Consider the following 27,572-nt stretch of genomic DNA (forward strand, 5'->3'; position numbering starts at 1 on the left):
CCTGGTTGGCTTTGCTTAGTCCCATTAAGCTTCTTGGCATTGTGCGGCTCATGCAAGCCAAACAATGGATTAGACCATGAGATTGAATCACGTGACTCTACCTCTTAACGCGTCGAGCATCAATCGCTTTGACTTCATCTTCAACATCTTAATTAGCATCGCATCATCAAATCTTTCAATATGGCTAGTGATGCGCCCGAAAAGCCAGAGCAGACCCCTCCTGCGCCTGAGGTACCAGCTGATGAAGCGCCCGCTCCAGCGATTCCCGATCCTCGATTACCAACTCGCAAGGATGTCTCGCTACGGGAGTTCCTGAACAAGATGGATGACTATGCGCCGATTGTACGCACTACAGACTCCTGATTCAACTCATCTAACACTCTCTAGATTCCCGACGCAGTCACACACTACTACATGACCAAAGCCGGTCTTCCACCACCTCCCCAGACCGATCCACGCCTCGCGCGACTCCTCGCCCTAGCAACCCAGAAGTTCATCGCGGACATCGCAGCAGATGCATACCAGTACAGCAGAATCCGCGCATCATCCAACACCAATAATCCCATGGGGTCTCTTGGTGCAGCTGCCGGATTCCCTATTCCTGGTCAACCAACTGGCCAGCCCGGAAGCAAGGATCAAGCTAAGGGCGCACCGCTGGGTATTCAGCGACCGGGCTACGGAGGTGGTGGACAAGGCGGTAGCCAGAACAGGACTGTTCTCACCATGGAGGATCTTGGTATGGCTGTTGGAGAGTATGGTGTCAACGTCAAGCGTAGTGAGTTCTACCGCTGAGTACGTATTTGGTTACATGACTGCAAGGCGTTACGGTTCGGCGTTCACGGAAGGATTTGGGTCCGTACATGATATCAAATATGAAAACCAGGAAAGTCACAGCTGGTTACAATAGATCGCCTGAATATGCGAATGGATCTCTTCGTTGATATCATTGCTTTAGTGATGTTACATGTAGTGTTTTGTACATGGGTATCCCCAGATTCCAGTCCCTATTTGATATTCTACCTCTTGTCCCAAATATTTGGCTTTCGTGTTCTATCATCAGTCAGAATACATCCATCTTTCGGCTCAGACCGAGACTTACGGTGAGAACTCGCCAAGCTTGTGTCCAACCATATCTTCTGTAATGGTCACCTCATGGTAATCCTTTCCATTGTGCACCTCGAACTTGAGACCGACAAAGTTGGGCAGAATCGTGGCTGATCGAGCCTGTGTTCGCACAGGAGGCACCTTATCGCTGGAAGACTTGGGCCATACAATGGGTAGGCTATCGCATGTTAGAACGGTCAAGGTAATCGAGTCGGTCGTCGGCTTACGGTACCAAGTGCGGCCCTATCAGCAGAATTAGCACCCAACAACATCACAGCGTAGAAATTGACATACCCTTCCACACTGATCGCTTAAGAAGAACCCGTGTCGCGTGCATTATCGCTGGCACATGTCGTTCCCTCGAAATTTCAGGCCGGCATCACCAAGCTTCAATGCGACGGATCTAGCCGGGGATTGTTTTTCCGATCGGTTAGTCCGAGACTCGCAGCACGTGACTACCCCAGCACAGAACGGCTACCGGCATCTCTGTGCTTCTCTCACCTGAGGTTTAATATGGACGTTGTAAACGGAGAAAGAATCCCACCAACGAGATAATAATGCTTGTTTCAACAAGAGATGATCATTTTAATAATTGTACGACAAGTTGCGTCATTGATGCGTTCTACTCCTTATTAGGAGGACCACAAGGAAAAAGAAGTCTTTTTCAGAAACGAGTCAAGTGGCTTTGAAAGACTATGAAAGCCGTGGCCATTAGTCTTGAAATGTCAGCCAAGAAATACTATACAACTCTATTTCGCGAAAATCATCTCAACTTTTCTTGCTTCACTATGTTCAGTACCGGCAACGCGGCGTGTTAGTGAAATATCAGGGGGACCTAGCTCCTGTTTCAGCCAAACAAACAGGGAACATCGGCAAATCAGTTACCACCAAACTGGGTCATGTTCTACACTTCATCTGGAGAAACTATTGAAACGTGCAAATCGACCGAGTCTATTCCTATATGGGCACACGGAGGATCAATAGTCAGTCTGGGCTGGCCCTTGTCACATCCCGACTTAATGAACATGCTACGAAGGGAGCTATGCGTAGTACCGCAAGTTGGGCCGAAGCTGAATGTGTATATATACTCGCCATGTTTCCTGTATTTCTTGGCTCTGCTCTGCATGGCTCGTTGATCGATCCTCTTACAATCATTTGAAACAAGAAACGAATATCCACTCCTTCTAGCAAACATGCGGTTCACAGATTCCTTCTCGCAAGTGCTGGCGCTTCCCTTGCTCTGGCTGCTCCTCATACTACGAGGGCCAAGGGCAAGTTCCTCTTCACTGGTTCCAATGAGTCTGGTGGTGAGTTTGGTGAGGGTAACCTCCCTGGAACCCTCAACAAGGACTACATCTGGCCTACCACGAGCTCCATTGATGTAAGTATCTTGACTTATAACTTATAACTTGTCCTTGGTGCTGACTATGGTAGACCCTCGCTAGCACTGGTATGAACACCTTCCGTGTCGGTTTCCGCATGGAGCGAGTGACTCCCAGTGGCATCACCGGTGCCATTGATGAGGCTTACTTCAAGGGTCTCCAGGACACTGTCAACCACATCACCAGCAAGTTAGTAACTACGTTTCCCATTTTGACATTACTTCACTGACACATGCAGGGGTCACTATGCCGTCATTGACCCTCACAACTATGGCCGCTTCAACGGCAACATCATCAAGAGCTCAGACTTTAGCGTCTGGTGGCAAAAGGTAGCCAAGCGCTTCGCCAACAACAAGCTCGTCATCTTCGACACCAACAACGAGTACCACGACATGGATAATTCTGTCGTCGCTGCTCTCAACCAAGCCGCCGTCGACGCCATCCGCAAGGCCGGCGCAACCTCCCAGTACATCTTCGTTGAAGGCAACGCCTATACCGGAGCCTGGAGCTGGGTTTCCAGCGGCAACGGCGCTGCTATGAAGGATCTCAAGGACCCTCAGAACAAGATCATCTACGAGATGCATCAGTACCTCGATTCCGACTCATCTGGTACCTCTGAGAATTGTGTTAGCTCCACCATTGGTGCTGAGCGTCTCAAGGCTGCTACCCAGTGGCTCAAGGCCAACAAGAAGAAGGGTATTCTTGGTGAGACTGCTGGCGGAGCTAATGCCCAGTGCATTGCTGCGCTTAAGGGCGAGTTGCAGCACTTGCTTGACAACTCTGATGTCTGGACTGGTTGGTTGTACTGGGCTGCTGGCCCTTGGTGGGGTGACTACATGTTCAGCATGGAGCCAACTACTGGTACTGCGTACAAGAAGGTTCTTCCTCAGATCAAGCAGTTTATCGGTGCTTAAGCGATGTTGTGGTCATGATTTAAGCCAGGAACGATGGAGGGAACGAGTTGGCTTGTGTGGTCTATTATTGTAAATACTTACTCGACGTAAATAGTTTCTTGAGTGTAAATCAACGTTTCTTGTTATATGCTGCCCTGAAGACTATGGGATGTCAGGATCTCTATTGTCGTGATGTATGAGAAACACATTCGAATCATCGTGACCAAAAGGCACTCGAATTTGAAGTCTGTAACCATGCAACACTTTTGACTGGCTATATGTTCTGTGGAATAAGACGGTCGGCTTTCCAACTACCTGAATCTTCACACGATCCCAAACCCCAGGTACTTTACTACCCTAAGGCCGCCTACAGAAGCATTTCTAACGCTGATAGGACTACCAAATGTTTTCAAGACATAAAACAATGTCTAATGCACCCTGATAGACCTCCAGATTGCATCAAGATGTCGTAGTTCTTGGATCTGACTGATAGTCGTGTAAGTGATACAGGGTAAGCTGATTGGTAGCAATGACATTTAGTGGTGGGGGATCACGTGGAGTCGAGACTTTGGGACAGACTCAATGGAGAGAGTGGGCGTCCGCCAAAGACTAACTAGGGATTGCCCGATCGGAAAACACCAGATTTCTGGCATCCCTTTGCATCACCATATCAACCACACTTCGATTGCTTCATATTCCTCATGCGATTCGGTCACAAATAGCACAAACCCGACCAATACGGCGTTCGCCTCTTTGACGACGCCCTTTTCTGTGCCATTGTTCTCCCCCAAAGAAGCCACTTTCCCTCTTCCCGCATTCTCGACGGCCAAACTTAAAACCCTATTTAATCTTCAACACTCAACGTACGACTCACGAATCGTACCTCAGAACTCCTACAGACACCTAGCGATTTCAGAATAACTAAAATTTCGATGCCCAGCGCAACGGCTTCCGGAGCTGATACGGGTGGCTCGGCTCGATCTCGCGATCATAAGCAGGGTAACCAAGGACGATCTTTCACCCCAGACCAAGAGGCAGCGGTCATTCGTATCCGAAGATGCGAGGCCACTGCGTTTTATGACATCCTAAATCTTTCGAGCGTCAAGGACACATGCACCGAGGCTGAGATCAAGAAGGCTTATCGGAAGCTGTCGCTTCTGACCCATCCCGACAAGAATGGACACCCTCATGCGGACGAGGCCTTCAAGATGGTCAGCAGAGCTTTTGGAATTCTGGGCGATAAAGAGAAGAGGGAAAAGTTTGATAAGTTTGGCACAGATCCTGATAGTCGATTCGCTAGCGCCCAGGCGAATAACCCTTTCTTCAACCAACGAGCCGGTGGTGGTGGAATGGGTAGAGGTGGCCCGATGTTCCAGGATGACTTGACTCCGGAGGAGATGTTTGCCCGTTTCTTTGGCGGAGGCGGCTTTGGTGGTGGTGGTCCATTCGGAGGTGAGCAGAATTGACAAGCAAGATGAGACTCGTACTAATGTTGTAGCCTTTGACACAGGTCCTCAGTTTGTTTTCAACTTTGGAGGAGGTCCTGGAATCAGGGTTCATCAGTTTGGCGGAGCGAGGCCGAGAACGCGACCCCGAGAAGCCGAGCGTGGTCGACAGAACGAAGGCAACGCCTTCCAAACGTTCCTGGGTCTACTGCCCATCATCTTGTTTTTCATCCTCCCCATCATCACATCATTCTTCTCAGGCGAGTCTTCAACAACATCGGCATCAGGGCCTCGCATGGTCTACGACAATCCTCTGCACCCGTACACCGAGCAGCGCACGACACCGAATCTAAACGTCAACTACTATGTTAACCCCGACGAAGTTGCCCAATATTCCGAAAAGAAGCTCAACAAGCTCGACCGTACAGCTGAACATCAGCTCTTGAGACATCTCAAGAATGAGTGTGAGAACGAGCTGATATACCAACGGAGATTGAGGGATGCTGCTCAGGGCTGGTTCTACCAGGACCCTGACAAGATGGCACTTGCACAGACATACACAATGCCGTCTTGCGAGCGGCTGCAAAATCTTGGGGTGAAGGTTTAACGACGTACATGCACAGATAGCGCCGTGAGCAGATGGATATTATATACCTTTCTTGTATAGGAGTTGGCGTTGTGGCATTTCTGGGACTGCATGGCGACGAAGGAACTCGGAACTGACAAGCAAGCAAAGCAAGGGGAGGACGACGCCCATAATCAAGTTATGTATTATTCAGCAGCGTTTAATGCTTAAGGATGTGTTTTCCTAGGGGAGGTTTAAAGACGATCCAATTCGAGGTGGATTTGTTGAGCTGCGTTTAGAATGCACACCAATCGCTTCTTTTGACTGCCAGCCACCGCAAGATACCTCATTCTCCGGATGGCCTACGTGAGCAAGAAAACCTAAGACTCTAGGGGAGGCTGCCAAAATAAACTCAGTAAAGAGTCCCCTAAGCTTAGGCTAGACGTACCTAAAGATTTTCGTCGTTTAGGGTCACCAAGGATGGCTATTGGACCCTTGGTCTGAGCTTTGGATGACCGTTGAGTCTAAGACATTGGTGGACCACGAAGGAATGAGTGCTTATGCCGTCCACTGGGACATTCTCCGGTCCATAAAGATCTTATATTCTCATAGAAATGAGTAAAAGAAAGAAAGATTATCGAGATGTTTATTCTAGTATGAGTAGGTAAATATCCAAAATTATCATGTTAACTCATTTAGTCGCGGTGTAAGTCGGCATGTCTCAGATCGTCAATGCTAGCTTAAGCGACTTCAACTTTGTCAACCAATCTGGTCAAGAAAGAGGACAAGCGAGGACCAGGCTTAGAATCATGAATTGTACATACCGCTCTCTAAGCGGTGAGACAGTAACAAGAATGGTAAATAATTCTTCTTCAGCTTGGTCGATACTTGAATCAGCAGGCCCACGTCATCGTTCGCGGCCCGTGGCGGTGGTAAGCAAATGGAAGTGGGCGGGGCACCTCAGACTTGACGCCCGCGGTCTACGTACCTCAGGTACATTACAGGCACCACCACCCGCCCAGCTTTTTCAGCTCAGCGCATGCCTATCTTTCTTCATTATTCGCTTTCCAACCAAGACAAACTCGCATTGACCTCAGGACCGCCAGTCATTTTACTTCTTGTGTGATAGTAGCTTCTCCCCTCAGCGAATTGCTCAGTTTCACGTTGCACCGCCACGTACAGAGCGGGACCCAGTGACGACACATCTCCCCACACGAGCTATTGCTGTTGCAATCAAGAAGAGCTCCAAGAGCTGGATATCAACATATACAACCGACAAATATCACTATACGGCGCTTACTACAGAGATCTGGTTGCTACGTTTTTGAATCTCATGCATACAACTCACAGCGCTTCGAGAACCACTTCGAATCACTTCCCCGCAGTCTCCCGCCTGTGGTAGCAGCGCATCAGCTACAAGGACCAAACGGAACACCGAAGCCCTCTATTTGACATGTTACTTTGACACTCGAAGTTCCCAAGTTCCAACTTACCTCAAATACGATCAAAGTCAAAGCGATGTCCAATAATCCTTGGGCCGAAGGAGGGAGCGAGCCGGGATGGGAAGATGTAGGACCCCGCCGCGATGGACAAGCATCTTCAACGGATAGACCAAACCCTCAAGCTGTTCCTGCAGCCCTCAGACCCGGAATCGCTTTCGATAACCAAGATGAGCAACAGGCGTGGGGAGAAGCGAGGACACAGCCAAACAACCAGCCGCAGTCTCAAGAGACGCCTGCAGTATTGAAACCAGGCGGAGACAGACCAGAAACGAACCCTTTTCTACGAAAGAAAGTCCCCTCAAGACAAGAAACACCACCGACAGAATCATTTTCGAAACTTGGTATCGAGGAACCTAATACGAACCCATGGCAACCAGCGATAGAGGTGCAGAACGCACCATTAGCCCCGCAACCGATTCCAAACCTCATGGACGATGTCCCTCCTCGAGGCGCATGGACACCCACGCCAGAACCACTTCCTGCTGGATCACCTGGTATGGTATCACTACCCTCTGGCGGCGAATCACCTGCTTGGGATGAGGATCCTCTGGGAAGAAATGACAAACCTCCTGCGCCACCTATGAAACTCTCCGCAGAACTTACTGGGGGCACAAATATCTGGGACGATGTAGGCGGCGCTGACAAGGGAAAGGCCAAGGCCACAGGAGAAGCCCGGCCAGCATCACCCGATGATTGGAATCTGATAGATTCAGAGCCATCACCGAGCCCCATGAAGGAAGCTCAAGAGGAGAAGCCACCCTTGCCACCCAGGCAACCAACACTACAAACTGAACCGTCAAGTTGGAGAACATCCAGAGATCCGATCGACGGAAAGACGGAGACCTACCAGATTAAGAATATACAATGGCACGACTCGACCTCGTCAAAGAACCCACGAATATCCCCAATCTTGATCCAGAATGCAAACGGGCCTTGTCCTCTTGTGGCTCTGGTCAACGCACTTACCATGACAACACCCGCCGATGTCGAAGATACTGCACTTGTACAAACCCTTAGATCGAGGGAACAAGTCAGTTTGAATCTGCTTCTGGACGCTGTTTTTGACGAACTTATGTCACCGCGACGAACCAGTTCTGAAGATGCATTGCCAGATGTTGGAGATTTGTATGCCTTCTTGCAAAGTTTACATACCGGCATGAACGTCAACCCGCGCTTCGTCCCTACAGAGAGTATGATAAATGCTTACAAGCGTACATCGTTGACACATTTACATCCTGCCGAGCGAGGGGACTTGATCCCAGGAACCTTTGAGAATACGGCTGAGATGGGTTTATATGCCACATTCTCGATACCATTGATTCATGGATGGTTGCCACCAAAGAATGAGCATGCATATGAAGCGCTGGAACGACAAGCAGCATCATATGAGGACGCACAGAATCTTCTTTTCCGAGAAGAAGAGCTCGAACAGAAGCTGTCTGACCCTGAAGGTGGACTCACAGAAGATGAGCAGCAACTTTACCAAGATATTGTCATCATCAAGGAATTTTTGGATAATTCTGCAACCCAACTTACGCCTTGGGGCATTGAAGTTATTGGTAAAGCCATTCGGCCTGGTACATTTGCCATTCTTTTCCGAAATGACCATTTCAGTACATTGTACTGTCATCCGCAGTCGATGCAGCTCGTCACGCTTGTGACGGACGCAGGATTCAAGTCTCACGACGAAATCGTATGGGAGACACTATCGGATGTCAATGGTGGCAACACCGAATATCTTTCAGGAGATTTCCGAGTTGTGGGATCTGGCGGCCTTGCTCCTTCGACAAGTGCGGGCAACTACTCCAACAACGATGGCGGAGAATGGACGACGGTACAGAATCGAAGGGGCAAGGGGAGACACGAAGATGAGCCGCCGATGAGTCCCAATGCTGAACAGGAAGATAGAGATTTGGCTCTTGCGTTGCAACTGCAAGAAGAGGAAGAGGAAAGACATAGAGCAGAGGAAGCCCGAAGACGAAGAGAGAGCATGCTTTCAGAGCAATTTATCGAGCAACAGGCATTTCAACCAGGGAATGCAACACGTGGCAACCACGGAGGTAGAGGAGGAAGAGGTGGACAACCTGCAAGAGGAGCTCCACGAGGTGGAGGCGTCACCAGAGGAGCCACTGGTCTCGTCCCAGGACGCAACAGCTCCGTCAGCGCGCCCACCACAAACACAACCAACGCACAGCCCAGAGTACCCGCCCAAAGAGTGAGATCCCTCATTCCGGCTCAACCACCGCGGCCACCCGTGTCACGACCAGCAGATGCAGCAGCAGACGATGCGCCGCCTTCCTACGAGCAGTCGGCGCACGACAGGACGTATCAGCCGCCGGTAGGACACCCGAGCCACCCGAACAGCAGCCCTACGATATCGAGGCAGACTAGTACTGCTGCGAGTGTGAATTCGTCAATGCCAGTGGGGCAGAGACCCTTTGGGCAGTCTGCAGGCAGACGGCCTTCGGGGCCGGGGGTAGGGGTAAATGGCGGTGGGCAGAGGGAGAGGGACTGTATTGTGATGTGATTTTTTATGAGCATATGAGAGACGGAGTCTTGACTTGGGAATTAGGAGTTGGGAGTTTAGCGGTGTTTGTTGCATGGACGGGTGTATCTGAGTAAATTTCATTCCTCAGTAATTGTCTTGTAACTCTTGTGGATGTTTAAGTGAGTGAAGCTGTGTCTAGCGATATCTGTCCCCAGAGAGTAACAGAGCCTCTGAACTCATGGTAAGGTACCAGGAACATCTGATCTCAGGTCTATTAAATCTATATGAAGTACATAACAAATACACTAGAGTCTTTTCATCAGTTCGCATAGATTGATTGATTGATGATGCCCTCAACTTCTGCCACTCGGTCAGATAGACCTCGGTGTCTTGGTAAAAATAACACATTAGGTTTTTTCCCTTCTAGGCAGATTAGACTCTATTTACCTCTTATCCAATACCAACTCTCATCATTTCGCATAGACATGTCAAGTTTTCTTGTCTCCCCTTATATGGCTTGCTCAGCACTACAGGCCGTGATACCTTAAGCTACTACTGTAGAATAACTTTGTTAAATTCTTTCATGTGATAATTCAATGCCGTTAATTACTCAATGTTACAAGGGACCTCGGAAGACAGGCAATATCTGATACCTGTTTGAGTTTGGAGAACACGGCAGTTGATTGAGATCGACTGAGGGAACTTGAATGTTGCTGTATGTATACACCCTTCCGTAAGACTAAGTATTCTCCCTTGAAGAGGATTCAATATGGATAGTTCGTCTTACAGTGCTATCGCACCCCAATTCAGACCAACGGAAGCTGTTCCTACATCCTGATAGCTGCATCGCTGCTCTCGTGTGACACACCAGGGGTAGATGTACTAAATATCCGACCATCATGGGCAATTGTACAGGCGGTGGAGAGTGTCAAAATGGCCGTTGCACAGCTACACCTAGTATCCGCTTCAACCTTGTTGACATCATGGAAACACAGACTGAATTTCATCATTGATCAATTCTTCTGCAAACAACAGCAGTTGCTTCTTTCTTTACTGAGAGACTCGAATTGAACCCTTTTTTCTGCTGCGTTGTTGAGGCGCAGACGCTGTCATCATGGCTATTATCGAAGGGTGGTTACCACCCACTCGGGAGAACTACGACCTGATGCTCAAAGTCTGGCAGATATCTTACCCAATTGTAAGCATTATAAAAAATAATAGCACGTGAAATAATACAGGTCCTAATACTCTCAGATTGGCTCGATGCAATGGCTTACCAGTTGGTATGGCATGGGCAAAACCTCAGTCACAAGCCGTCTTAACCTCCCCGGCCGTATTGGCTGGTTGACCATGGAGGCCCCTGGTTTTCTGACGCTGCTGTACCTGATGAAAGTTCTTCCTGAACAATATGGAATCGACGATCTTCCGTGGCAGAACAAAGTGCTTGCGGGTCTGTTTGTAAGTGTATTTCCCCAATTCGTTATGCTCCCGTGCGTATTGCCGTTGAGGGGGAGGGCTTGAACTACCTACCCGAGGTAGCGTTATGAAGAGTAAGTAAGTGAGTAAGTGATGAAGGCTAACGTTGGATGGCATGTAGGTGATTCACTATTCCTACCGCGCTGTCATGTTCCCCTATCTTCAGCCTTCCATGTCACCGGTACACATCGCCGTGTGGCTGCTTGCCTTCAGTTTTCAGATTTGCAACGCAACATGTATTGGATCATGGCTCGCAGCCTATGGACCTACCACTGAAGCAGCATGGTCGTCACAATCGTCCATCTTGCAATTCTCATCAGGTATTCTAATCTTCTATCTCGGTCTATCTGGCAACTTCTTCCACGACGAGGAACTACGAGACATCCGCCGGCGCGAGGCCCAGCGGCAAGAGCGCGCGAAGCTGGACGGCCACGCGGGCAACAAGGGCGGCGTGGAGAAGCACTACCAGATTCCGCAGGCGGGACTGTTCCGGTACATGCTGTACCCTCACTACCTGTGCGAGTGGGTAGAATGGGCTGGGTTCTGGATGGCGGCGGGCTGGGGATGCGCGCCTGCGAGGGCGTTTGTGGTGAACGAGATGTTTGCCATGTTTCCGAGGGCTGTCAGGGGACGGAGATGGTACTTGGAGAGATTTGGAGAGGACAAGGTTGGGAGGAGGTGGGCTGTTATCCCGGGGGTTTGGTGAGGCTAAAGAGGGAATGGTATGATGGACGGTTAGTTATGCTTATGCTAGATAGACGATGTTAGTTGATGTTAAGCTATGGTTGTGGTTGTGGCTATGGGTATAACTAGGGAATGGTCATGATAGAGTATTGGGCTATAAGAGCATTCACTGTATGGACAGATGCCATGATTACCATCGTAATAGACAAGAACCGAGTATAATAGCCGAAAATATATGCTAATCAAGTGGGATACAAGTATGTGGGATAGAGTTTTATATTGCCACTCTCAGTGATTGAATGCATCGTAATTGTTGTAGAATTATGGATACACTCACTCTCATTCACACGCTCTTACACAGTGAATATGACGAGTCTCTCTCTCTCTTGGTGTCTCCAATTTCTAGTTGCCGACTCCAATTGCCGACCATTTCTTGGTCCGTGCCAAGAATGACCCTCATCCCTCCACCTCCGCATCGAGACCTCGCATCGACCATTCAAACCAGGCAAAACCTACCCCAGAAATCCGGGGAAAAAGATCTCACTCTTACGATTGCTAGGTAATGAGCGTTGGTTTTGTGGAATTGAGAGAGAGAATCTGGGGAAGCAGCGGGATTATCGTAAGATGAGATTCGCAAAACCTGGGGAAGCCTGTATAACACGGGGGGAGAGTCAACCAAAACGACAATGTACAGTTACATTTGAACAGAAAAGTGTATGCATACGGCAAAGTTGGAGAATTTGTGGATGCTACATGTATTATCCCTTTCCACGTGGTGGTAGTGAGAATACGTACCTGGTTGTGCTCACTCTCTAGGTCATGATCTTCACTCTCATCCATCTCCAACACAACGCAGGAAAACCACCTCCTCCCTCTTCTCTCTCTGGCAGTAAAGCCCGTGAAATTTCCCCGCACCTGAGACTACTTCCCGAAATCTAGACTTATTTGCTAGTTTCTCTAGTCTATCTCAAGTAAACCTTTAAGCTTGTTATGACTCTCAACTTCGGCGAATCTCCTCCGTCGCTTACAAGATACTGACACAGCGCCTTGACGATGAATTACACTGGGACACTCTCAACATTTTAGCCGAGTCAACCTATCACCATAGCTGCATATCAATAGACCAGGGGTGGTGATTTGTTTCCGCGGCGGATGAAAGCATAGCCAGAAATAAGATATCACATTTTGCGGGGGGGTCAAAACCCACCCCCTTGTCCCCCCCCAAGCTAAACCGCTCCTAGGGCAAAAATCCTCTTTGAACTAACACACTGACACACACACACTCCAAAGAAATTGATTGCCATGCAACAGCAAGTCTCGGTACCAGTAGCTTCGTGAGGGGAAATGCCAATCTAGACACCTTGAACTGGGGGGGTTGCTTGTCCCGACACGGTAGCCCGAGGTGTTATCCATCCTTGGCTTTTACTATATCAAGACCCTGCTCCTGTCCCTTTATTTAATGTTTTGGTCCTTCTGTATCTCAAGCATCAGTTCGCAGAAGCTTGAAGACCTATCAACTTTGATTCTTTTCTTTTCTTGATTGTGAGACCTTGCCCGTCATGGCTGTATCTGATAGGGACCAGGAGAAGGGGTTTGATGAGCGCTCTGAGATGAAGGGAGGTGTCATTAACGATTATCATGATGCTGCTGGTCACGGTCACACTGCTACCGACGCGTGAGTATCTCACTGACTTAAGATAAAAACTCATACTGATACTTTACAGCTACGGTAACTCTCTTGTCCAGTTCGACCCAGCTGCTGAGCGACGACTACGATGGAAACTCGACTTGTACACCGTCCCAACCGTCGCAGTTTTGTATCTCTTCTGCTTTATCGATCGCGCCAACATCGGTGAGTCACTCTCCCACTCCTAACACATCAACCTTCACTAACACATACTCCCCAGGTAATGCCCGTATCGCTGGATTGACAGAGGATCTCAAGCTCGTAGGCTACGACTACAACAAGATCCTCTCCGTCTTCTACATCTCATACATCATCTTCGAGATCCCCGCTACCGTCTGCTGTAAATGGATGGGTCCCGGCTGGTTCCTCCCTGCGACCTCTCTCGCCTTCGGCATCGTCAGTGTCGCTACCGCCTTCGTCCACAGCCAGGCCGCCATCTGCGGTGTTCGTTTCCTCCTCGGTATCTTCGAGGCTGGTATGCTTCCCGGAATCGCATACTATCTCTCCCGTTGGTATAAGCGCTCTGAGTTGACTTTCCGTCTCTCTCTCTACATGGTCATGGCTCCTCTTGCTGGTGCTTTCGGTGGTCTCTTGGCCAGTGCTATCCTCAAGCTCCCCCACTTCGGTAGCCTTCACCACTGGCGAATGATCTTTGCTATTGAGGGTATCATCACCATCGGTCTTAGTCTCATTGCTTTCGTCACACTCACCGACCGACCCGAGACTGCTCGATGGCTCACCCAGGAGGAGAAGGATCTCTGCATCGCCCGTGTCAAGTCTGAGCGTCTTGCTCAAACCGAGGTCATCGACGGTATCGACCGAGTCAAGCTCTGGCGTGGTATCTCCAACCCCGTCACTCTTCAGATCGCCTTCATCTTCCTCTTCAACAACATCACTGTCCAGGGTCTTGCTTTCTTCCTCCCCACTATCGTCGGAGCCATCTACCCCGAGTACAGCACCGTCCAGAAGCAGCTTCACAGTGTCCCTCCCTACGCCGTCGGAGCCGTCTTTGCTGTTGCCTTCCCTGCTCTGAGTTGGTATCTCGACAGACGACAGATCTTCATCATCCTGTCCGCCCCCACCGTCATTATCGGATACGCCATGTTCTTGGCCTCTGAGACTCCTAGCGTTCGATATGGTGCTTGTTTCCTGATTGCCAGTACCTGTATGGTTCTTGGTACCATGACCAACGCCCACATCAGCGCCAACGTCGTCAGTGACACCGCACGAAGCAGTGCCATCGGCATGAACGTAAGTTTCTCTCCCATCGACCACATTAACCCTTCTCTAACACTTAAACAGGTCATGTTTGGCAACATCGGTGGTCTCATCGCAACTTGGTCCTACCTCGTCAAGGACGCCCCCAACTTCCCCATCGGCAATGGCCTCAACTGTGCCACTGGTAGCATGATCTTCATCCTCAGCATTTCCGGCTACTTCTGGATGAAGTGGGACAACAACCGACGCGACAAGAAGAACGTCGAGCAGGAGCTTGCAGGCCTCTCACCCGAGGAGATTGCCAACTTGGACTGGAAGCACCCTGGCCACAGGTGGCGATTCTAAGCTGTGATATGGATGGTATGGATTTTGGATATAAGCATGCTACGATTGGGTATTAGCGATGGGTCTTTTGAATGGATAAGGTACTTACCATGTCATTTTGGATATTAGCGAGTCATCATTATCTTATCTCAAGAATGAACATGATTCTTCAACCTGTATTTTCTGATCCACGTTTCTTCTTACCAAGTTCCCTTGGACGACAGCTGACGTACCCAGCAACGAGGCTTCCTCGAATCTTCTCTCCTTCTGGCATGGCGTATGTCTGGTTTCTGTTACTAGGTACCTAGGTACATATCGCCGACAGGTTCCTGTGCACGAGATGTCTCCTACTGACTGCATCCCCTGGGTAAAGAAAGAAGATTTAGGAACTCGATCCTAAACGATAAAATGACTTGGGTAACTCAGGATAAGTTTAGCACATCTTTTACTGAATCTAGGATATCCTTTGCTGAGTTCATCTTGCTACCTTCCATATATCAATGTCTGATGTCGCCTGAGGAAGGATCCTTAACCCCCCTGGCTTACCTACCTTACCTTACCTACGTAGTAAAAGCTATTCTTCTTTCACCATCATCATTTCAGCTCCAGTACACTTCTCCAGTCTCCATATCAGCAACTTTTGGGCTACATAATGAATCCTCATACAAACAACAGTACAAATAACCAAGCCCTCGACCCCCCCAATAATAGGTGGATCAGGTGCCCCCGGAATGATGATGATCCCAGAACAGTTGAGCGATACAACGCCTTGGTGCGCCAGTGGAATGCCTGGGCCAAAGAAGACCCGGCAGAAAATGAGGAAAACTGGATTGCCCTACTCGATCGATTTAAACTCCCCCCCGGCAGGCAAGCACGCTCTTTCGCGTTAGTCGTTACTTTGAGGGCCAAGAACAACGGAGGCGGGCGTGACAAAGTGTGCTGGGGATATTGTATTCTCGCCAGCTTGTTTTAGGCGAATCTGACGACAGTCACTCAGCGACAGAGGAACCGTACATTGAACCAACTGCAGCACTGGTACCCAAGTTCCGATATCATGGGACAGCCTCGTTATAATGAAGATGGTCCCTCCTTTCCGACCGCCAGCGCCCTGGATCCAACTCCTGTCCGAGGCAACCCAACGGGAGGACCTGAAGAAGACTCAGGACCTCAAGCCTAAATAATCACAATGTTTAGGTAATTTTAGCCCAAGCTTAGGAGATTCTTTACTAAGTTTATTTTAGCACCTTTTTAAAGACACCACCTTTAGCTAGACTCGAAATCAAAACATTGCTTGCCCATCGTTGCCCTATAATGCAAAACAGTGAAGAATGAGATCAATCAAGTATGTCCACCAATACCAAAAAGACAATCTGCGTATCGCAGATAGCTGGATCTCTCCCGCCGGGAATTGAGCCCGGGTCTCAAGCGTCACAAGTACTGACCACTTTACTACAGAAGAAGAGCAGGTTATCACCTGTTGTAGTGAGGGTGGGAACATCGTCGCGTAATATACCTCCACTTTGATTATTAGAAGACCAGCTCATGGAGACTGACGCCAGTAAGACCTCGGAGATCACAAACTATCTTGACCTTTCACGGAACATCTGGTAGCCAGTCTCAGGTTGAGCTGGATCAAAAAGGGGGAAATGCAAGTGCCTAGGTATACAGGAGGTAGTCGAAAGGTCAATAAAATCGTGCCTACCTGAATAAGAGAGCCAGAAAAACGGAAAGGAAGGAAGTCTGGTAGTCAAGAAAGCAGTAGGTGGGGAAGATGGAATTACATACCTGCCTCATCTCTCCCGTTTAGTCATCACCAAGTGATGAACTTCCTTCCTGTCTCATCAACCAGAGTCATCTTCAAGGCAAGAATCACTCTCCATCGTGTGAAGTTACAGAAAGTGCAATACCCACTGCGTTCGGCAATAAAGCGTCCAGCTCTGTTCTCATCTTGTCCATCTTCTTTCATCCTCTTCATCCTCTTCCATCACCATCTTCCACCATCCCCTCCCCTTCATCTTGTCTGCCCGTTACCAGGACACCAGACGTCTTCCTCTTCCTCGTATTCCCTTCGCTCTTCGAACCATCCTTCCACTTTATCTTTCAAGCCCTGCTCTAACATGTTGGTCATCTTCCCTTGCTTGCCGTTCTTCATACATTCTGTCATCCCGTCTTGTCGGCATCATCTCAGAAGACTGTACGCTGTTACTTGTCGCCAAGCCTCAGCCCGGTCCGACATACACAGCTGCATCTCATCACTGATGAAAGAACTCCCTCAGGTCATCCTGACGACCTTCAGTGAAGATACCGCAAATCTATTGAGGGCATGCCGTATATCGTTTCGCGCGCGCGGTGCTGAAAAACAAGCGTGATTCCTGGAGAGGTAAAGTTTTGGGGAGACAGCTCTTTATATATGGCCGTCATGATATCTAGGTTTCCAGTCTAAACCTTGATATTAGACAGCAGGAATATTAAACATGTTATATCGGCGAATATGTTCTTTGCGTTTGTGTTACTTTAAGCCGGAAACTCTGCTCTCATAACAACAGAAGCCGTGGAGAAATGGAGTCGAATAGTCTTCTTTTAACTCTGGTCGCATTGCAGAAACTTCTATTCACTTTCTACCTACTAATTCAGTGTATGTTGAAAACATTGCAGTCGAACATTTCCGATATATATCTCCTTGCGCAGCACCGTTGCAACAAACCCGCTACAGCAGGCTTTAGCCTGTTTCGTCTTCCGTAGTATAGTGGTCAGTATGCAAGCTTGTCACGCTTGAGACCCGGGTTCAATTCCCGGCGGGAGAGTCGCCTCACGAGACCTACTCGTGATACCAACTTTTGGTGTTTTGGCCCCCTTTTGCTTGCCAAGTGTTGTATCGTTGGAGTGTCGTAGGGTTCTGCTAACATAAGGTTGCATGTCTTAGTAATCGACTCAAACCTTGAGTAAATCTTAATTAAATGGAAAGGATTAAACTCTGGAGTGTTATTTGTTAGGCCAGCTCCATTGTGGTCCAGTTTTTTAAATGTCAAGTCTAAAAAGAATTCTCTCAGAATGGAGTTCAGACCCTTGCCATGTAATACCCGGGGCTTCGGGGCGTGCTAGATCCGGATCGGAAAGATGATGACGACGCATCCAAGATCTTGACCATGCCAGATGGGGCCACCGATAAAGTCTCGCTCGGTCCGCAGTTTAAGTGAAGGGCTGATGTTCAATCTATCTTTAAAACTGTGGCTGCAGTCTCGAAGCATTTTCGTTTATTAGTCGCAAAGAATAATATGCCGTATTTCCGTTTCCTCACAAAGTCTCCATTCAACGTCTGCACCCATGCATTGTCGAGGTGGGTTGGAAACTTGATTTTACAGTTGGATTTACTCCGTAGCACGTCTTGGCCTCATTTCACTGACGCTTGGCAAAGCCCATCATGATGATCAACAGCACACGACTTCTTTCCTGTGCGGGGCCTAGCGCAACCGATACAATGTCCACTCTCCAGTGTCCGCGTATTCCTAGTCGCTGCGAGCATTCGGTGTAAACATTGGCATTTCTCGGCGAAGGCGCATTATTACACAGCCAAGATGTTTTTGTGTCGTTGCGTGCGACGAATACACACAGTTTGGCGGTACTCGGATGCTGGTTGCCGTGCAGCTGACGTATATCTTGTCCAAAACGGATAGAGTCGAGTTTTGGGCGTTTGATTGAGGCTCTAATTTTGATGAGAGGAATGGAAATGACACTGAAGGCGTTGGGGGGAGATAAACTTTAACAGTCGATCAAGTCCAAAGCCTCAAGTATCGCATGATGATTTCAGATCTGATATGGCCCGGATTAATGAACATGATACTCGTGTCTTACAATTGGACGGGATGTCTGTCACTGTCACACTGTTACTGATACATTTTCTTACACTCAATCAGCTAAGGCAATGCAATCCCGCTCTAGGCAAGGAGGCGCGTGCCCCGCGCCCCCTGGAAACAGTCGCGGCGCCGCCCACCTGCCGGTCTTCCTTGCACTTGCGCCTGCACTTGCGTCTTTCTTATTCTCTTCCCCTGCTCGGGTTGTTCCTTCCGCTGGGGATAAGGAACCCACATCTTCCGTCATTCATTTCAAGGAAAGAGACCCTCATCACCGTCTCTTCTTCACATTCTCTTATCTCTGGGCCTCCTCTTCTCTTCACTCCTAATAACGATCATGCGTTGTTGACATTGTCTGTGATACCTCATTTGTATCCCTCTCTTTCTCTCGGCACTTTCTCCTTTATTTCTCTTGGATCAAAAAGTATCGCTACCTCTTCTCCCTTACTTTTCTTATCGAGGATTTCAACTTTGTGACGATCCGATCCGCCCACCTCCCGTTGCATGACATTCCTCCCTCTACAAATCAAGCGCATCGCCTCCGCATACGTTTCATTCGACTGCCAGCCTCTCCTCCGTCTTCCTTCCTACCATTAGCATAATCCGACCCTACAGCAGCAACCATGCGTTCAGTAAAGTCGCTGCTCCTCTGGAGCCTCGCTTCCTTCTCTTCAACAACCGCCGCTCTCGCATTTCCCCCACTATTCCACGAAACTCGGGACGCTGAAGCTTCGTCTTCGATTGCCAAACGTGCAGATGAAAAGACACCGAAATACTTCGTCGAAGCCGGTCGAAATATCGAGCTTGGTCATTATGACAACCGTTATTTCGAATCGAAGGTTTCGTATGAAGAACACCGTCTCGTCCTCCGAGATCTAATTCGAAGCTATTTGTTCCATATGAATAGTTACGGCGTGGAAACATGGATTGCTCATGGAACCCTTCTTGGTTGGTGGTGGAACGGGCAGATCATGCCTTGGGACTACGATCTTGACGTTCAAGTGTCAAACAATACCCTTCAATGGATCGGGGACAACCTCAATCGTACTGAGCATAGTTGGAACTATACAGAAACTGCCTCGGGGAAATTTATCTCGAAGAGATACCTCCTAGATATCAACCCCCACCACGTTGATATCGACCGCTCAGACGGAAGAAATATTATCGATGGCCGTTGGATTGACATGCAGAATGGCATGTACGTTGATATTACTGGCCTCCGTGAGCGCGAGGTAGACCGCCCAGGTGTCTGGAGCTGCAAAAACAAGCATCGGTATAAGAGCCAGGACTTGTGGCCTATGCGTATCACCGAGTTCGAGGGCGTCAAAGCTCGCGTTCCATTCAACTTCAATAAGATCTTGGTTGACGAGTATGATACAAAGAGTTTAGTCACCGAGAGTTGGGCAGGGTATGTTGCCACCATAGCTGTTTCACCGTCTTACCGTTGACGGGGCGTCGCCTCAAACATTGACTTGCTAACCTAGTTTACAGACACCGTTGGGATCATGACAACAAGATTTGGATCAAAGAGACCGAAGAGGAAGCGAAGCAGCGACAACTCGACGCCGTTGATCGCCATTTGGCCGAAGCAGCCGCAAATCCACAGACTGATGAGTCGCAGGAAGCCGGGGCGGCCTAAACACTCACCACTTATACTCATACTTTTGAGTAACTCACTATTTCTGATTTACATTCGATATCGCATAAGAGCCGCGAGTCAACGAAATGAGCCATGACCTAAATTTCACAAATCATACCCTTTCTCTTTACAACGGGTCATACGAAGGTAGCCAGGCCTTTGCTGCACATGAGGCGTTGGATGTATATTACGGCGTTGGAGAGCGGATTTCAGCATAGCGCTGGTTATGGTGGCTTGCTATCAAGGCGTCGATGACAGAGATGACTGCTGTTTTCATCACTGGGATCTTTGTCCGAGTTTTGTCAAATGCCTGTAAACCTAGAAAGATATCCCTAGTTGCTTGCATATTTGCTTCATAAACGGTTCAATGAAATGTTGCTTTGGATGCATAAAGGTCTATACTTATGCTGAAATGTAAAAACAAGCTCTATGTAACACGGGTATCGAGAAATGCACATAACCCATCAGGACTCTAGCCAGCTCTTCCATGAAACCGCCTTCTGTCGTTTTGATTCTTGCCAACCGCCAAACTTGCCCCCGTTTCCAAGATCAATCAAGGGCGCCATACTGGGCCGACCATGCGCGCACTGAAAGGGAAATGCACAACGCGACAGGCGATCGATGAGATCCTCACATTGATTCACTGACAAAACATCGTTGAACATGATTGCACCTAGCACACAAAGTCAGTAAAGAAGGAGCAAATAATCGACGACAAACATACTTCGACAAGCTCTGGAGTGTAGCAATTCCAGAATACCCCTTGGACATCCGTTGAAACGTGATATCAACGGCTTGTCAGGGGTTGTGGTTGTGGTTGGTGGTCGCACAAGTGGAACACTACTATCCACGCTTCGCCAAACTTCTGTTCGTAACAGTTCGATGAGAAGTCGGGGTTCCAATCTGCACCGTTCGATGATGCTTGGAGGGAGACCCGTAACTATGATTTTGTTTTGTGAGGAGATGGGTGTTTGGTATGTGATGCCCCAAGCAGCAAAGTAATCGCGATATTGTTCTAGAAGAAACCATTCTTCTTTTGAGACTTCGAAGATTACGGGTCGGTCGAGATTTTCTATGACTGGTGAAGTTTGGTTTGTCAAGGGGTCGTGGGTGAAATAGCTCGCCATGAGGTCCTCAATTTGACATCGCTCATCGACTGCGTGTTGATCCAGCATGACCAACGCAGAACTCTGCTTCTCGTGCGCCAAGGTCCCAGATACTGCACGCTCAAGGGGAAGTTTCACGAGTATGAATTTACGGTCGACCTGTTCTATCACAGTAGCGTGAGCAAGCGCGTGACGTGAGATTCGCCCACTGAGGCTCATGGAGCCTGTTTCGAAGCCAACATGAACGCCCCCATGTCCACACGTATGCAGTTGATCTTGTGCTGAGCCATCGATACACGGCACCAATGCTTCTGCAGGGTGAAAAATGGGATTCTCCCATGAGCTGATGACACTCTGGAGCCATTTGCTAGGATGCTTGTCTCGCTTCTGTGCACCTTGACAGGTCACACTGCTGCTTGTGTCACTACCACCTGTTGTGTCATCAATAGTACATGCGTCCAACATCACACCACTGTTTGCAGAGGAGCCTGTTTTCTCATCTTCTGGTTCAGGGAATGGTTCATCAAACGGCTTGCGCAACAGTTTCCCGCCCTCACCAACAAGACGACCCAGCGACGACTCGTCTCGCATCTTTGTACGAACATCCGCAGCTTTTGAGGTGGCGCTGAGTGGCGTAGCTCTCCCAACTTTGACCCGGTGCCAACCCTCAAAGGGGCTGTCTGCTCGTGCTCCAAGTGAACCAGATCTGGAGACAGGAGTGGCGGAACTAGCTCTCGAGCTATTTGATGATGAGGCTGGTTGCTTCTTAGGCTTTTTCGACCGGCCCAACGTTCTTGCTGTTGAGAATAACGATTCCTCGGGGGCTAATCGAACTTTTTGTGGACGAAAATGATGCTTTTTGAGAAATCCGTAACAAGTCGCCTTCAAAAGATCAATGATTGCAGATAGCGTCTGGCCTTGACTGTCAAGTCGATCGGGGTTGCCGAGGCCCTCCGACCCTGTAGTGCTGATTTTGAGATAGAACATGGGCCATCTCTCGATGCCTTTCCTACTCTTTAAATCTCTTCCTGTAAACTCTTCCAGCTTCGGCGAGTTACCGTTGTGGTCTTCGTCACCGTCAATCACACCAAAGCTAGAGTTTCCAAATGTCTTGTTGATTTCTTCATAAAGAACATCCGTGCCAAAGTCGTTGCTGACAGGCTGAATTCCAAGGCTGATAAACTGAGAGCGCCTTGTTGCAACGGGATTCGTGGAGATAGCGCCTTTGACGGAAATCGGCCCACATGATGCTGATATGGGCACCCAGGTATCTGCGTCGTCTGAATCGGCAAGGCCAGCTTGTGTGAGAAGTCGAGAGGTTCTAGACATGATGTCTGCTTTGTCTGATGACCGAAACCGCAATTCACGCTGGGTTCCTGTGTTCTTGAGCGAAACGGATACACCGAATGGCCAAGCAAGGAGCAGGGCCACGACGGCTCGAACCAACCTCGACCATTCCTTGTCAAGAGCAGACCTTTCAGCAAACGTAACTCTCTGCTTGACCCTTACTGGCATATTGCCAAAGAGATCTCGAACAGTCGTGCGAGTGCCATGATCAAAGTTGACAAGCCGTGATTCAGGGAGCGAAGGCAAATGTCTAGCCAGTATTCGAGAATTGTGAAATGAGATAGAATTGTGTGAGATATGCCTTTGGTGGTGAGATGTAATGGCCAGAAGGGAAAAGGTAGCAAGGGATGCTAAGAAATTACCATGCTTCCCATGAACAGAAGACCTGGAAGGGAACTTGGATGTATCTGCGAAGGCGTAAGTACAAATAGCTTCACGTAAGTATGTAATATCGTTTCACTCACGGTGGAGCTTCCCGAGACCCCCGCCATCTTTAAATTCTTCGGGTGGGATTCCGGACCCGTTATCTTCAACGGTACAATTTCCCCTGCTGTAGTCGATCGAGATGTTGATCTTGGAGGCGCCAGCGTCTAAGGAGTTTGTAATAAGACCGCAGACAACGCCGTTGAGAGAAGTAATATTGACCGATGATTTAATCTTGTCGACAACATCCTGAGGGAGTTGCCTGATGATCATACTCTACAGCAGATCATGCTTGTTTGTGTAGAGTTGGTCTTTGGTTGTGGTGTTGAAAAGTTTCAAAGTTCAAGTTAGGAAATGACGTCGAAGCGAGCTGAAACTGAGGTGAGCTGTAAGGTAGCTAGGGGGCACCTGGGTTTAGGGCGATCTAATTAAGGCACAGTGGGTAACCGTCCCCGAATCCAGGGTCCGCGAGGTGGAGGTGGCGCCAAGAAAAGATGTGCCTTGAGCTTATAGGCAGCTCAGTCCAGGCTCGAAGCCACTGGAGATTCAACGGGTACCTACGGGAGACATAAGGGATAAAGGGGACTTGATACGTTGGGAGGTGCCTACATTTGAGTCAATGATAGGCCATGAACGAATAGGAAGGATCGTCGTCTTCTGGTCCGTGTCGTTTAGGTAGTTGTCTCGTCATGCAACAGATCCATCACGTGATCCAGATCCCGACCTTCGTACCATCATGCTTCGCCGCTTTCAGCCTTTGTGTCCGTACTGTTACATGCCATGCCACACACTTTGATCTGCTGACGACGTCTCTTCTAGCTTCATCCCTTAGTTTTCGCCTTTCGTTGTTCTGTCTTCCATCCACGATTGACGCATCATTTTCGTTTCTTTTCTACCTCGAGCGAGCCTCTCTTCTCTCTACTTTGTTCATTGTCTCCCCGCCTCCGCCCGCTGCCCAACGACTGTTCTGGTAGCTTTTACCTAGCGTTTCGATTCGATTCAACGACTTCTTCTCAATTTGATGGCGACGACCGACACGATACCTCCAGAGCATGGTGAGTGTTGAAGCATTGTTCATGTTTATGAGATTTACCATCACGCGATATCGCCACTATGCGATAGCCTCACAATTCAATGCCTGATGCTAACATTTCAGACCGTCAAGGTCAACGCAGGAGACCGTTTTCGACATGGGTTAAGAAACTCACTAACTTCAAATCATCCGATGGTGAACGTCAAAAGAGGCACAAGAAACGAAGCCACAAGAAGAACAACCCCTACCCTGAATCTGGACAGGTCGGCAACGGTGTAACCAACGGAACGAGTGCATGCACTTTCACCACCACACAGACGGGTACAAGCAATACCAGTGTGGACCGATCCACTCGGACATCTCGAGATGACCAGGGACCGCCAACGATCGGGCGTGGAAGCGTGACCGGTACGGTCTTGACAGATCATGAGGCCTCCCATTCACTTATGGCACCCAGCCATAGGGCAAGTTCTGTCGCTGGAACGAGCCGTACCGTCGGTGGAGGAGTTGAATCTAGGAGGGGGGGAGACAGTACATTTTCGAGTCCAGCACCATCTGTGAGGTCTCTGACGACGACCTTGACTACGATACAGTCAATGGCGCCTAACGGGGCAGGGCAAGCTCAGAATCATGCTTCACAGCACCATGGCAACACGCAGTCCATTCAATTCACCCAACCGTTCCCCACTACAGGAGCACCAGCATCAGCCATTCCGCCCCATTTGGCGCCAACTGGCAACCCAACGACTTACACGTCTGCAACCGCCAACAATCTGCTTACAGACAACGCATCTATCCTGACTTTGGCGTCATCAAGTAAGCGACGACGAAGGCGCTCTCTCGATACCGATGCGTCTGTGCGTGCTCTTGCGCCTTCGTCACTTTGGGGTGGCAGCCGTGAAAGTCTACCACTTAGTGTTTTGAGTGCAAACATCGACCCGATGGGTATGCCCACTACTCCCGGCATTCACGGCAATCCTCGAATGGCAACAGAACGCACGAGCATTTACTCTGCAACAGGTGTCGGGCCTGCGATTTCTGGTGATCGAAACAGCTACTACGCCAAACAAGGGGACGCTGCAAGTGTTCGAAGTGGGTTGCTTGGTCATGGACGAGCTGAGAGCGTGAGCGGCAGCATTGGTGGTCTGAGCAGTCCTCTAATTACGCCACGAGAGGTATTCAACGAGACGAGCGAGAATGAGAAAGAAGATACCCCTGTAGCTTCTAGAACGAAGGAGGCATGAGCGTGTTGATTTTTATTGCGAATGATTGATGCTTTGTTTTGCTTTACGGTACTGGGTTGGTTGGGTCTGGCGGGTTTGGCAGGATTGAGAGCGTATTTGGTGTTTTGCTTGACTTATATAGAATTCTGGTTCGGTGCTTACTTACTATACGCAGTCGAGGGAAGATTGTCCCTTAATATACCATTCATGATACCCTGACAATTGTTTAGATGAGCGCAGACGAGCGAGCCTTTGATTAGCTTTACGTGATAAATTTAAATCATCATCTTTCCGATCCGGATTTAGAACGCCCCGAAGAGCCGGGTATTGCATAGCAAGGGTCTGATCTCCATTCTGAGAGATCTCCTGGGTGCTACTACTTCTCCCCCCTCTCCCGACGTCATATGCCGCCCTCCTTGACATCGGTTCGAGCCGTTTACTCAAGCTTAGCTTCACCGTCATCGGCGACGTTTAAGGCGTCCTCTTCATCGACATCGGCCTTCATGATAGCCTCACCATCATGAACGTGGATGGTAGGATCCTCGGTGCTGAGGTGATGATCAGTATCTTCACCAATGTCCTCTTCTTCGCTCATCGGGATTTTGTCGTCCTCATCCAGCATTTACTCCGTGGTGCAGTCCGGATGGACTTTGTACAAACCGACACGCTGCATATAGGTCGTCAGACCGATACATGAAACTCCGTTTCATCTTCCAGTACTTTTCGACTTTGGTCTCCAATTGGTACGTTAGAGATTTACCCGACTAAGAACTAAAATAGCATAGCATAACTGTTTGGCCAGTAACTTTTCATGTCGGTGGGCTTGGCCTTTCTCCAAGGCCTCGGACGACATGCTTCTCCCACTTCTTCCGCGAGACACCATGGGGAGGCTCGGAGATCTCATTTGCCTTCCCCTCCGCAGCCCATCGACCCAGAAACCCCTGCGGAATGAGAGGAGCGCGTTCTCGTTGTTCCCCGTTGGGCCAATCATGATTTGAGCAGCGCTTGTGGTATTGGATGGCGTGTGACAAACTGTGATGGGCTCAGGCGTTATTCGGTGAATCTGACTGTCACTGACCGGCAAGTTTACTGTTGGAAGCCGGTCGAAAGAATTGGCTCAGCTCAAGTAACACTCGACAACTTCTATCTCTGCTAGAAAGCTCCCGAGGGCTGGTCGTCGTGTAAGAGACCGTGATCAGCTGAGATAGTACCTACGGCCCTTTCTCCCACTGAACGGCGCTGAGTACGTTGGAGATACCTTAAGATTCTTCTGGGAATCAAATGATCGGCCTTGTTTAAGGTGAGTAGTAAATAGAGCACATATGTGCGGCTGTGCGAGCGTGCTGTTTTGGGGATGAGAAGGTAGAAGGGAGGGAAATGTGATATTCTGGAGATGTAAAAGGTAGAGATGGATATTTTACAACCATTACCCTAAACTGAGGATGATGCCACTGAAATGTTGGAAAATGCAGCAAAAACTGCGAATTTCACTGCCCGCCGGATCGCTCCCAGAAAAAAACTTCATTCTCTCTCTATCTCTACCTCATCTCCTTTTCTCCTCCATCACCACTTCTCTCCTCCATCACGATTTCACTTCACCCACTACGAACTCCAGTTCTCCGATACACAGTCTATATGAAATAACTCTATCGGTATGTCGCATCGCATTAATAATATCGGCCTTGACTTACGAATTTCACTTAAGCTAATATTTATCTACAGCTAATCAATATCAACATCGACGTCTCCTATTTGGCAAGATGGCGACCTCTTTTGCCGGCCTTAGTTCCGAGCAGAAAGCAGATACTGCAGAAATGGAGAATCAAGCGACTGAAGCATTCCCATCAATGAAAGATCTCGCCGATGTACTGGTGGGAGGAAGTGGATGGCTTGAGAATGCAGACGCAGCGGATCGCAAGCGCGTAGAAAAACATCTCGACGAGGAAGCAAACCTCGATTACGAAGATGAGGATGAAGGGGACGACGGCGATGGCGACTCGGCAGATGACTCCGACGGCGAATTTGATCTGGACCTCGACTCCGAAAGTGACTTTTCGGGTAGCGACTCTGACCCTGGTGTTTGCCAGAACGCAGTCGTTCAGTGACTGGATGCATTGCATATTGGCATTGCAAGTATTACGCCAACGCCATGAGAATGGTTAGCCAAACACCGCCTCAAACC

The 27,572-nt window shown here is 49.0% G+C and overlaps 12 protein-coding genes; 9 read left to right on the top strand and 3 right to left on the bottom strand.

Annotated features, from left to right (window-relative positions):
- Positions 1-180: 180 nt before the first annotated feature.
- On the top strand, positions 181-792 carry FFUJ_01846 (related to transcription initiation factor TFIID; the record flags this gene model as incomplete). XM_023574184.1 has 2 exons in its annotated part: positions 181-342; positions 388-792. The coding sequence occupies 2 exons, from the start codon at positions 181-183 to the stop codon at positions 790-792; spliced, it is 567 nt and encodes a 188-aa protein (XP_023423757.1).
- A 224-nt stretch (positions 793-1,016) lies between these two features.
- On the bottom strand, positions 1,017-1,441 carry FFUJ_01845 (probable ribosomal protein S19, mitochondrial; the record flags this gene model as incomplete). XM_023574195.1 has 4 exons in its annotated part: positions 1,017-1,050; positions 1,100-1,282; positions 1,332-1,347; positions 1,399-1,441. 4 exons carry the CDS (start codon positions 1,439-1,441, stop codon positions 1,017-1,019), a joined length of 276 nt encoding a protein of 91 aa, XP_023423758.1.
- Positions 1,442-2,197: 756 nt separating this feature from the next.
- FFUJ_01844 (probable cellulase precursor) lies at positions 2,198-3,400 on the top strand (the record flags this gene model as incomplete). XM_023574206.1 has 4 exons in its annotated part: positions 2,198-2,235; positions 2,311-2,485; positions 2,539-2,675; positions 2,725-3,400. The coding sequence occupies 4 exons, from the start codon at positions 2,198-2,200 to the stop codon at positions 3,398-3,400; spliced, it is 1,026 nt and encodes a 341-aa protein (XP_023423759.1).
- Positions 3,401-4,311: 911 nt separating this feature from the next.
- FFUJ_01843 (related to chaperone HLJ1) lies at positions 4,312-5,431 on the top strand (the record flags this gene model as incomplete). XM_023574217.1 has 2 exons in its annotated part: positions 4,312-4,831; positions 4,878-5,431. The coding sequence occupies 2 exons, from the start codon at positions 4,312-4,314 to the stop codon at positions 5,429-5,431; spliced, it is 1,074 nt and encodes a 357-aa protein (XP_023423760.1).
- A 1,476-nt stretch (positions 5,432-6,907) lies between these two features.
- FFUJ_01842 (uncharacterized protein) lies at positions 6,908-9,418 on the top strand (the record flags this gene model as incomplete). Its single annotated transcript, XM_023574229.1, has 1 exon — positions 6,908-9,418. One exon carries the CDS (start codon positions 6,908-6,910, stop codon positions 9,416-9,418), a length of 2,511 nt encoding a protein of 836 aa, XP_023423761.1.
- Positions 9,419-10,493: 1,075 nt separating this feature from the next.
- Positions 10,494-11,561, top strand: FFUJ_01841 (related to steroid 5 alpha-reductase; the record flags this gene model as incomplete). XM_023574240.1 has 3 exons in its annotated part: positions 10,494-10,577; positions 10,634-10,837; positions 10,977-11,561. 3 exons carry the CDS (start codon positions 10,494-10,496, stop codon positions 11,559-11,561), a joined length of 873 nt encoding a protein of 290 aa, XP_023423762.1.
- A 1,537-nt stretch (positions 11,562-13,098) lies between these two features.
- On the top strand, positions 13,099-14,789 carry FFUJ_01840 (related to nicotinamide mononucleotide permease; the record flags this gene model as incomplete). XM_023574251.1 has 4 exons in its annotated part: positions 13,099-13,214; positions 13,264-13,391; positions 13,447-14,477; positions 14,529-14,789. The coding sequence occupies 4 exons, from the start codon at positions 13,099-13,101 to the stop codon at positions 14,787-14,789; spliced, it is 1,536 nt and encodes a 511-aa protein (XP_023423763.1).
- A 4,453-nt stretch (positions 14,790-19,242) lies between these two features.
- Positions 19,243-20,258, top strand: FFUJ_01839 (related to mannosylphosphorylation protein MNN4; the record flags this gene model as incomplete). XM_023574262.1 has 2 exons in its annotated part: positions 19,243-20,027; positions 20,111-20,258. The coding sequence occupies 2 exons, from the start codon at positions 19,243-19,245 to the stop codon at positions 20,256-20,258; spliced, it is 933 nt and encodes a 310-aa protein (XP_023423764.1).
- A 464-nt stretch (positions 20,259-20,722) lies between these two features.
- Positions 20,723-23,407, bottom strand: FFUJ_01838 (hpms2-like DNA mismatch repair protein; the record flags this gene model as incomplete). XM_023574273.1 has 3 exons in its annotated part: positions 20,723-20,931; positions 20,983-23,118; positions 23,176-23,407. 3 exons carry the CDS (start codon positions 23,405-23,407, stop codon positions 20,723-20,725), a joined length of 2,577 nt encoding a protein of 858 aa, XP_023423765.1.
- Positions 23,408-24,268: 861 nt separating this feature from the next.
- FFUJ_01837 (uncharacterized protein) lies at positions 24,269-25,411 on the top strand (the record flags this gene model as incomplete). Its single annotated transcript, XM_023574284.1, has 1 exon — positions 24,269-25,411. One exon carries the CDS (start codon positions 24,269-24,271, stop codon positions 25,409-25,411), a length of 1,143 nt encoding a protein of 380 aa, XP_023423766.1.
- Positions 25,412-25,826: 415 nt separating this feature from the next.
- FFUJ_01836 (uncharacterized protein) lies at positions 25,827-26,100 on the bottom strand (the record flags this gene model as incomplete). XM_023574295.1 has 2 exons in its annotated part: positions 25,827-25,938; positions 26,051-26,100. The coding sequence occupies 2 exons, from the start codon at positions 26,098-26,100 to the stop codon at positions 25,827-25,829; spliced, it is 162 nt and encodes a 53-aa protein (XP_023423767.1).
- Positions 26,101-27,150: 1,050 nt separating this feature from the next.
- Positions 27,151-27,495, top strand: FFUJ_01835 (uncharacterized protein; the record flags this gene model as incomplete). Its single annotated transcript, XM_023574306.1, has 1 exon — positions 27,151-27,495. The coding sequence occupies one exon, from the start codon at positions 27,151-27,153 to the stop codon at positions 27,493-27,495; it is 345 nt and encodes a 114-aa protein (XP_023423768.1).
- Between the last annotated feature and the right edge of the window lie 77 nt (positions 27,496-27,572).

Source organism: Fusarium fujikuroi, chromosome FFUJ_chr01 (genome assembly GCF_900079805.1).
Source record: "Fusarium fujikuroi IMI 58289 draft genome, chromosome FFUJ_chr01".
Lineage (NCBI taxonomy): Eukaryota > Fungi > Ascomycota > Sordariomycetes > Hypocreales > Nectriaceae > Fusarium > Fusarium fujikuroi.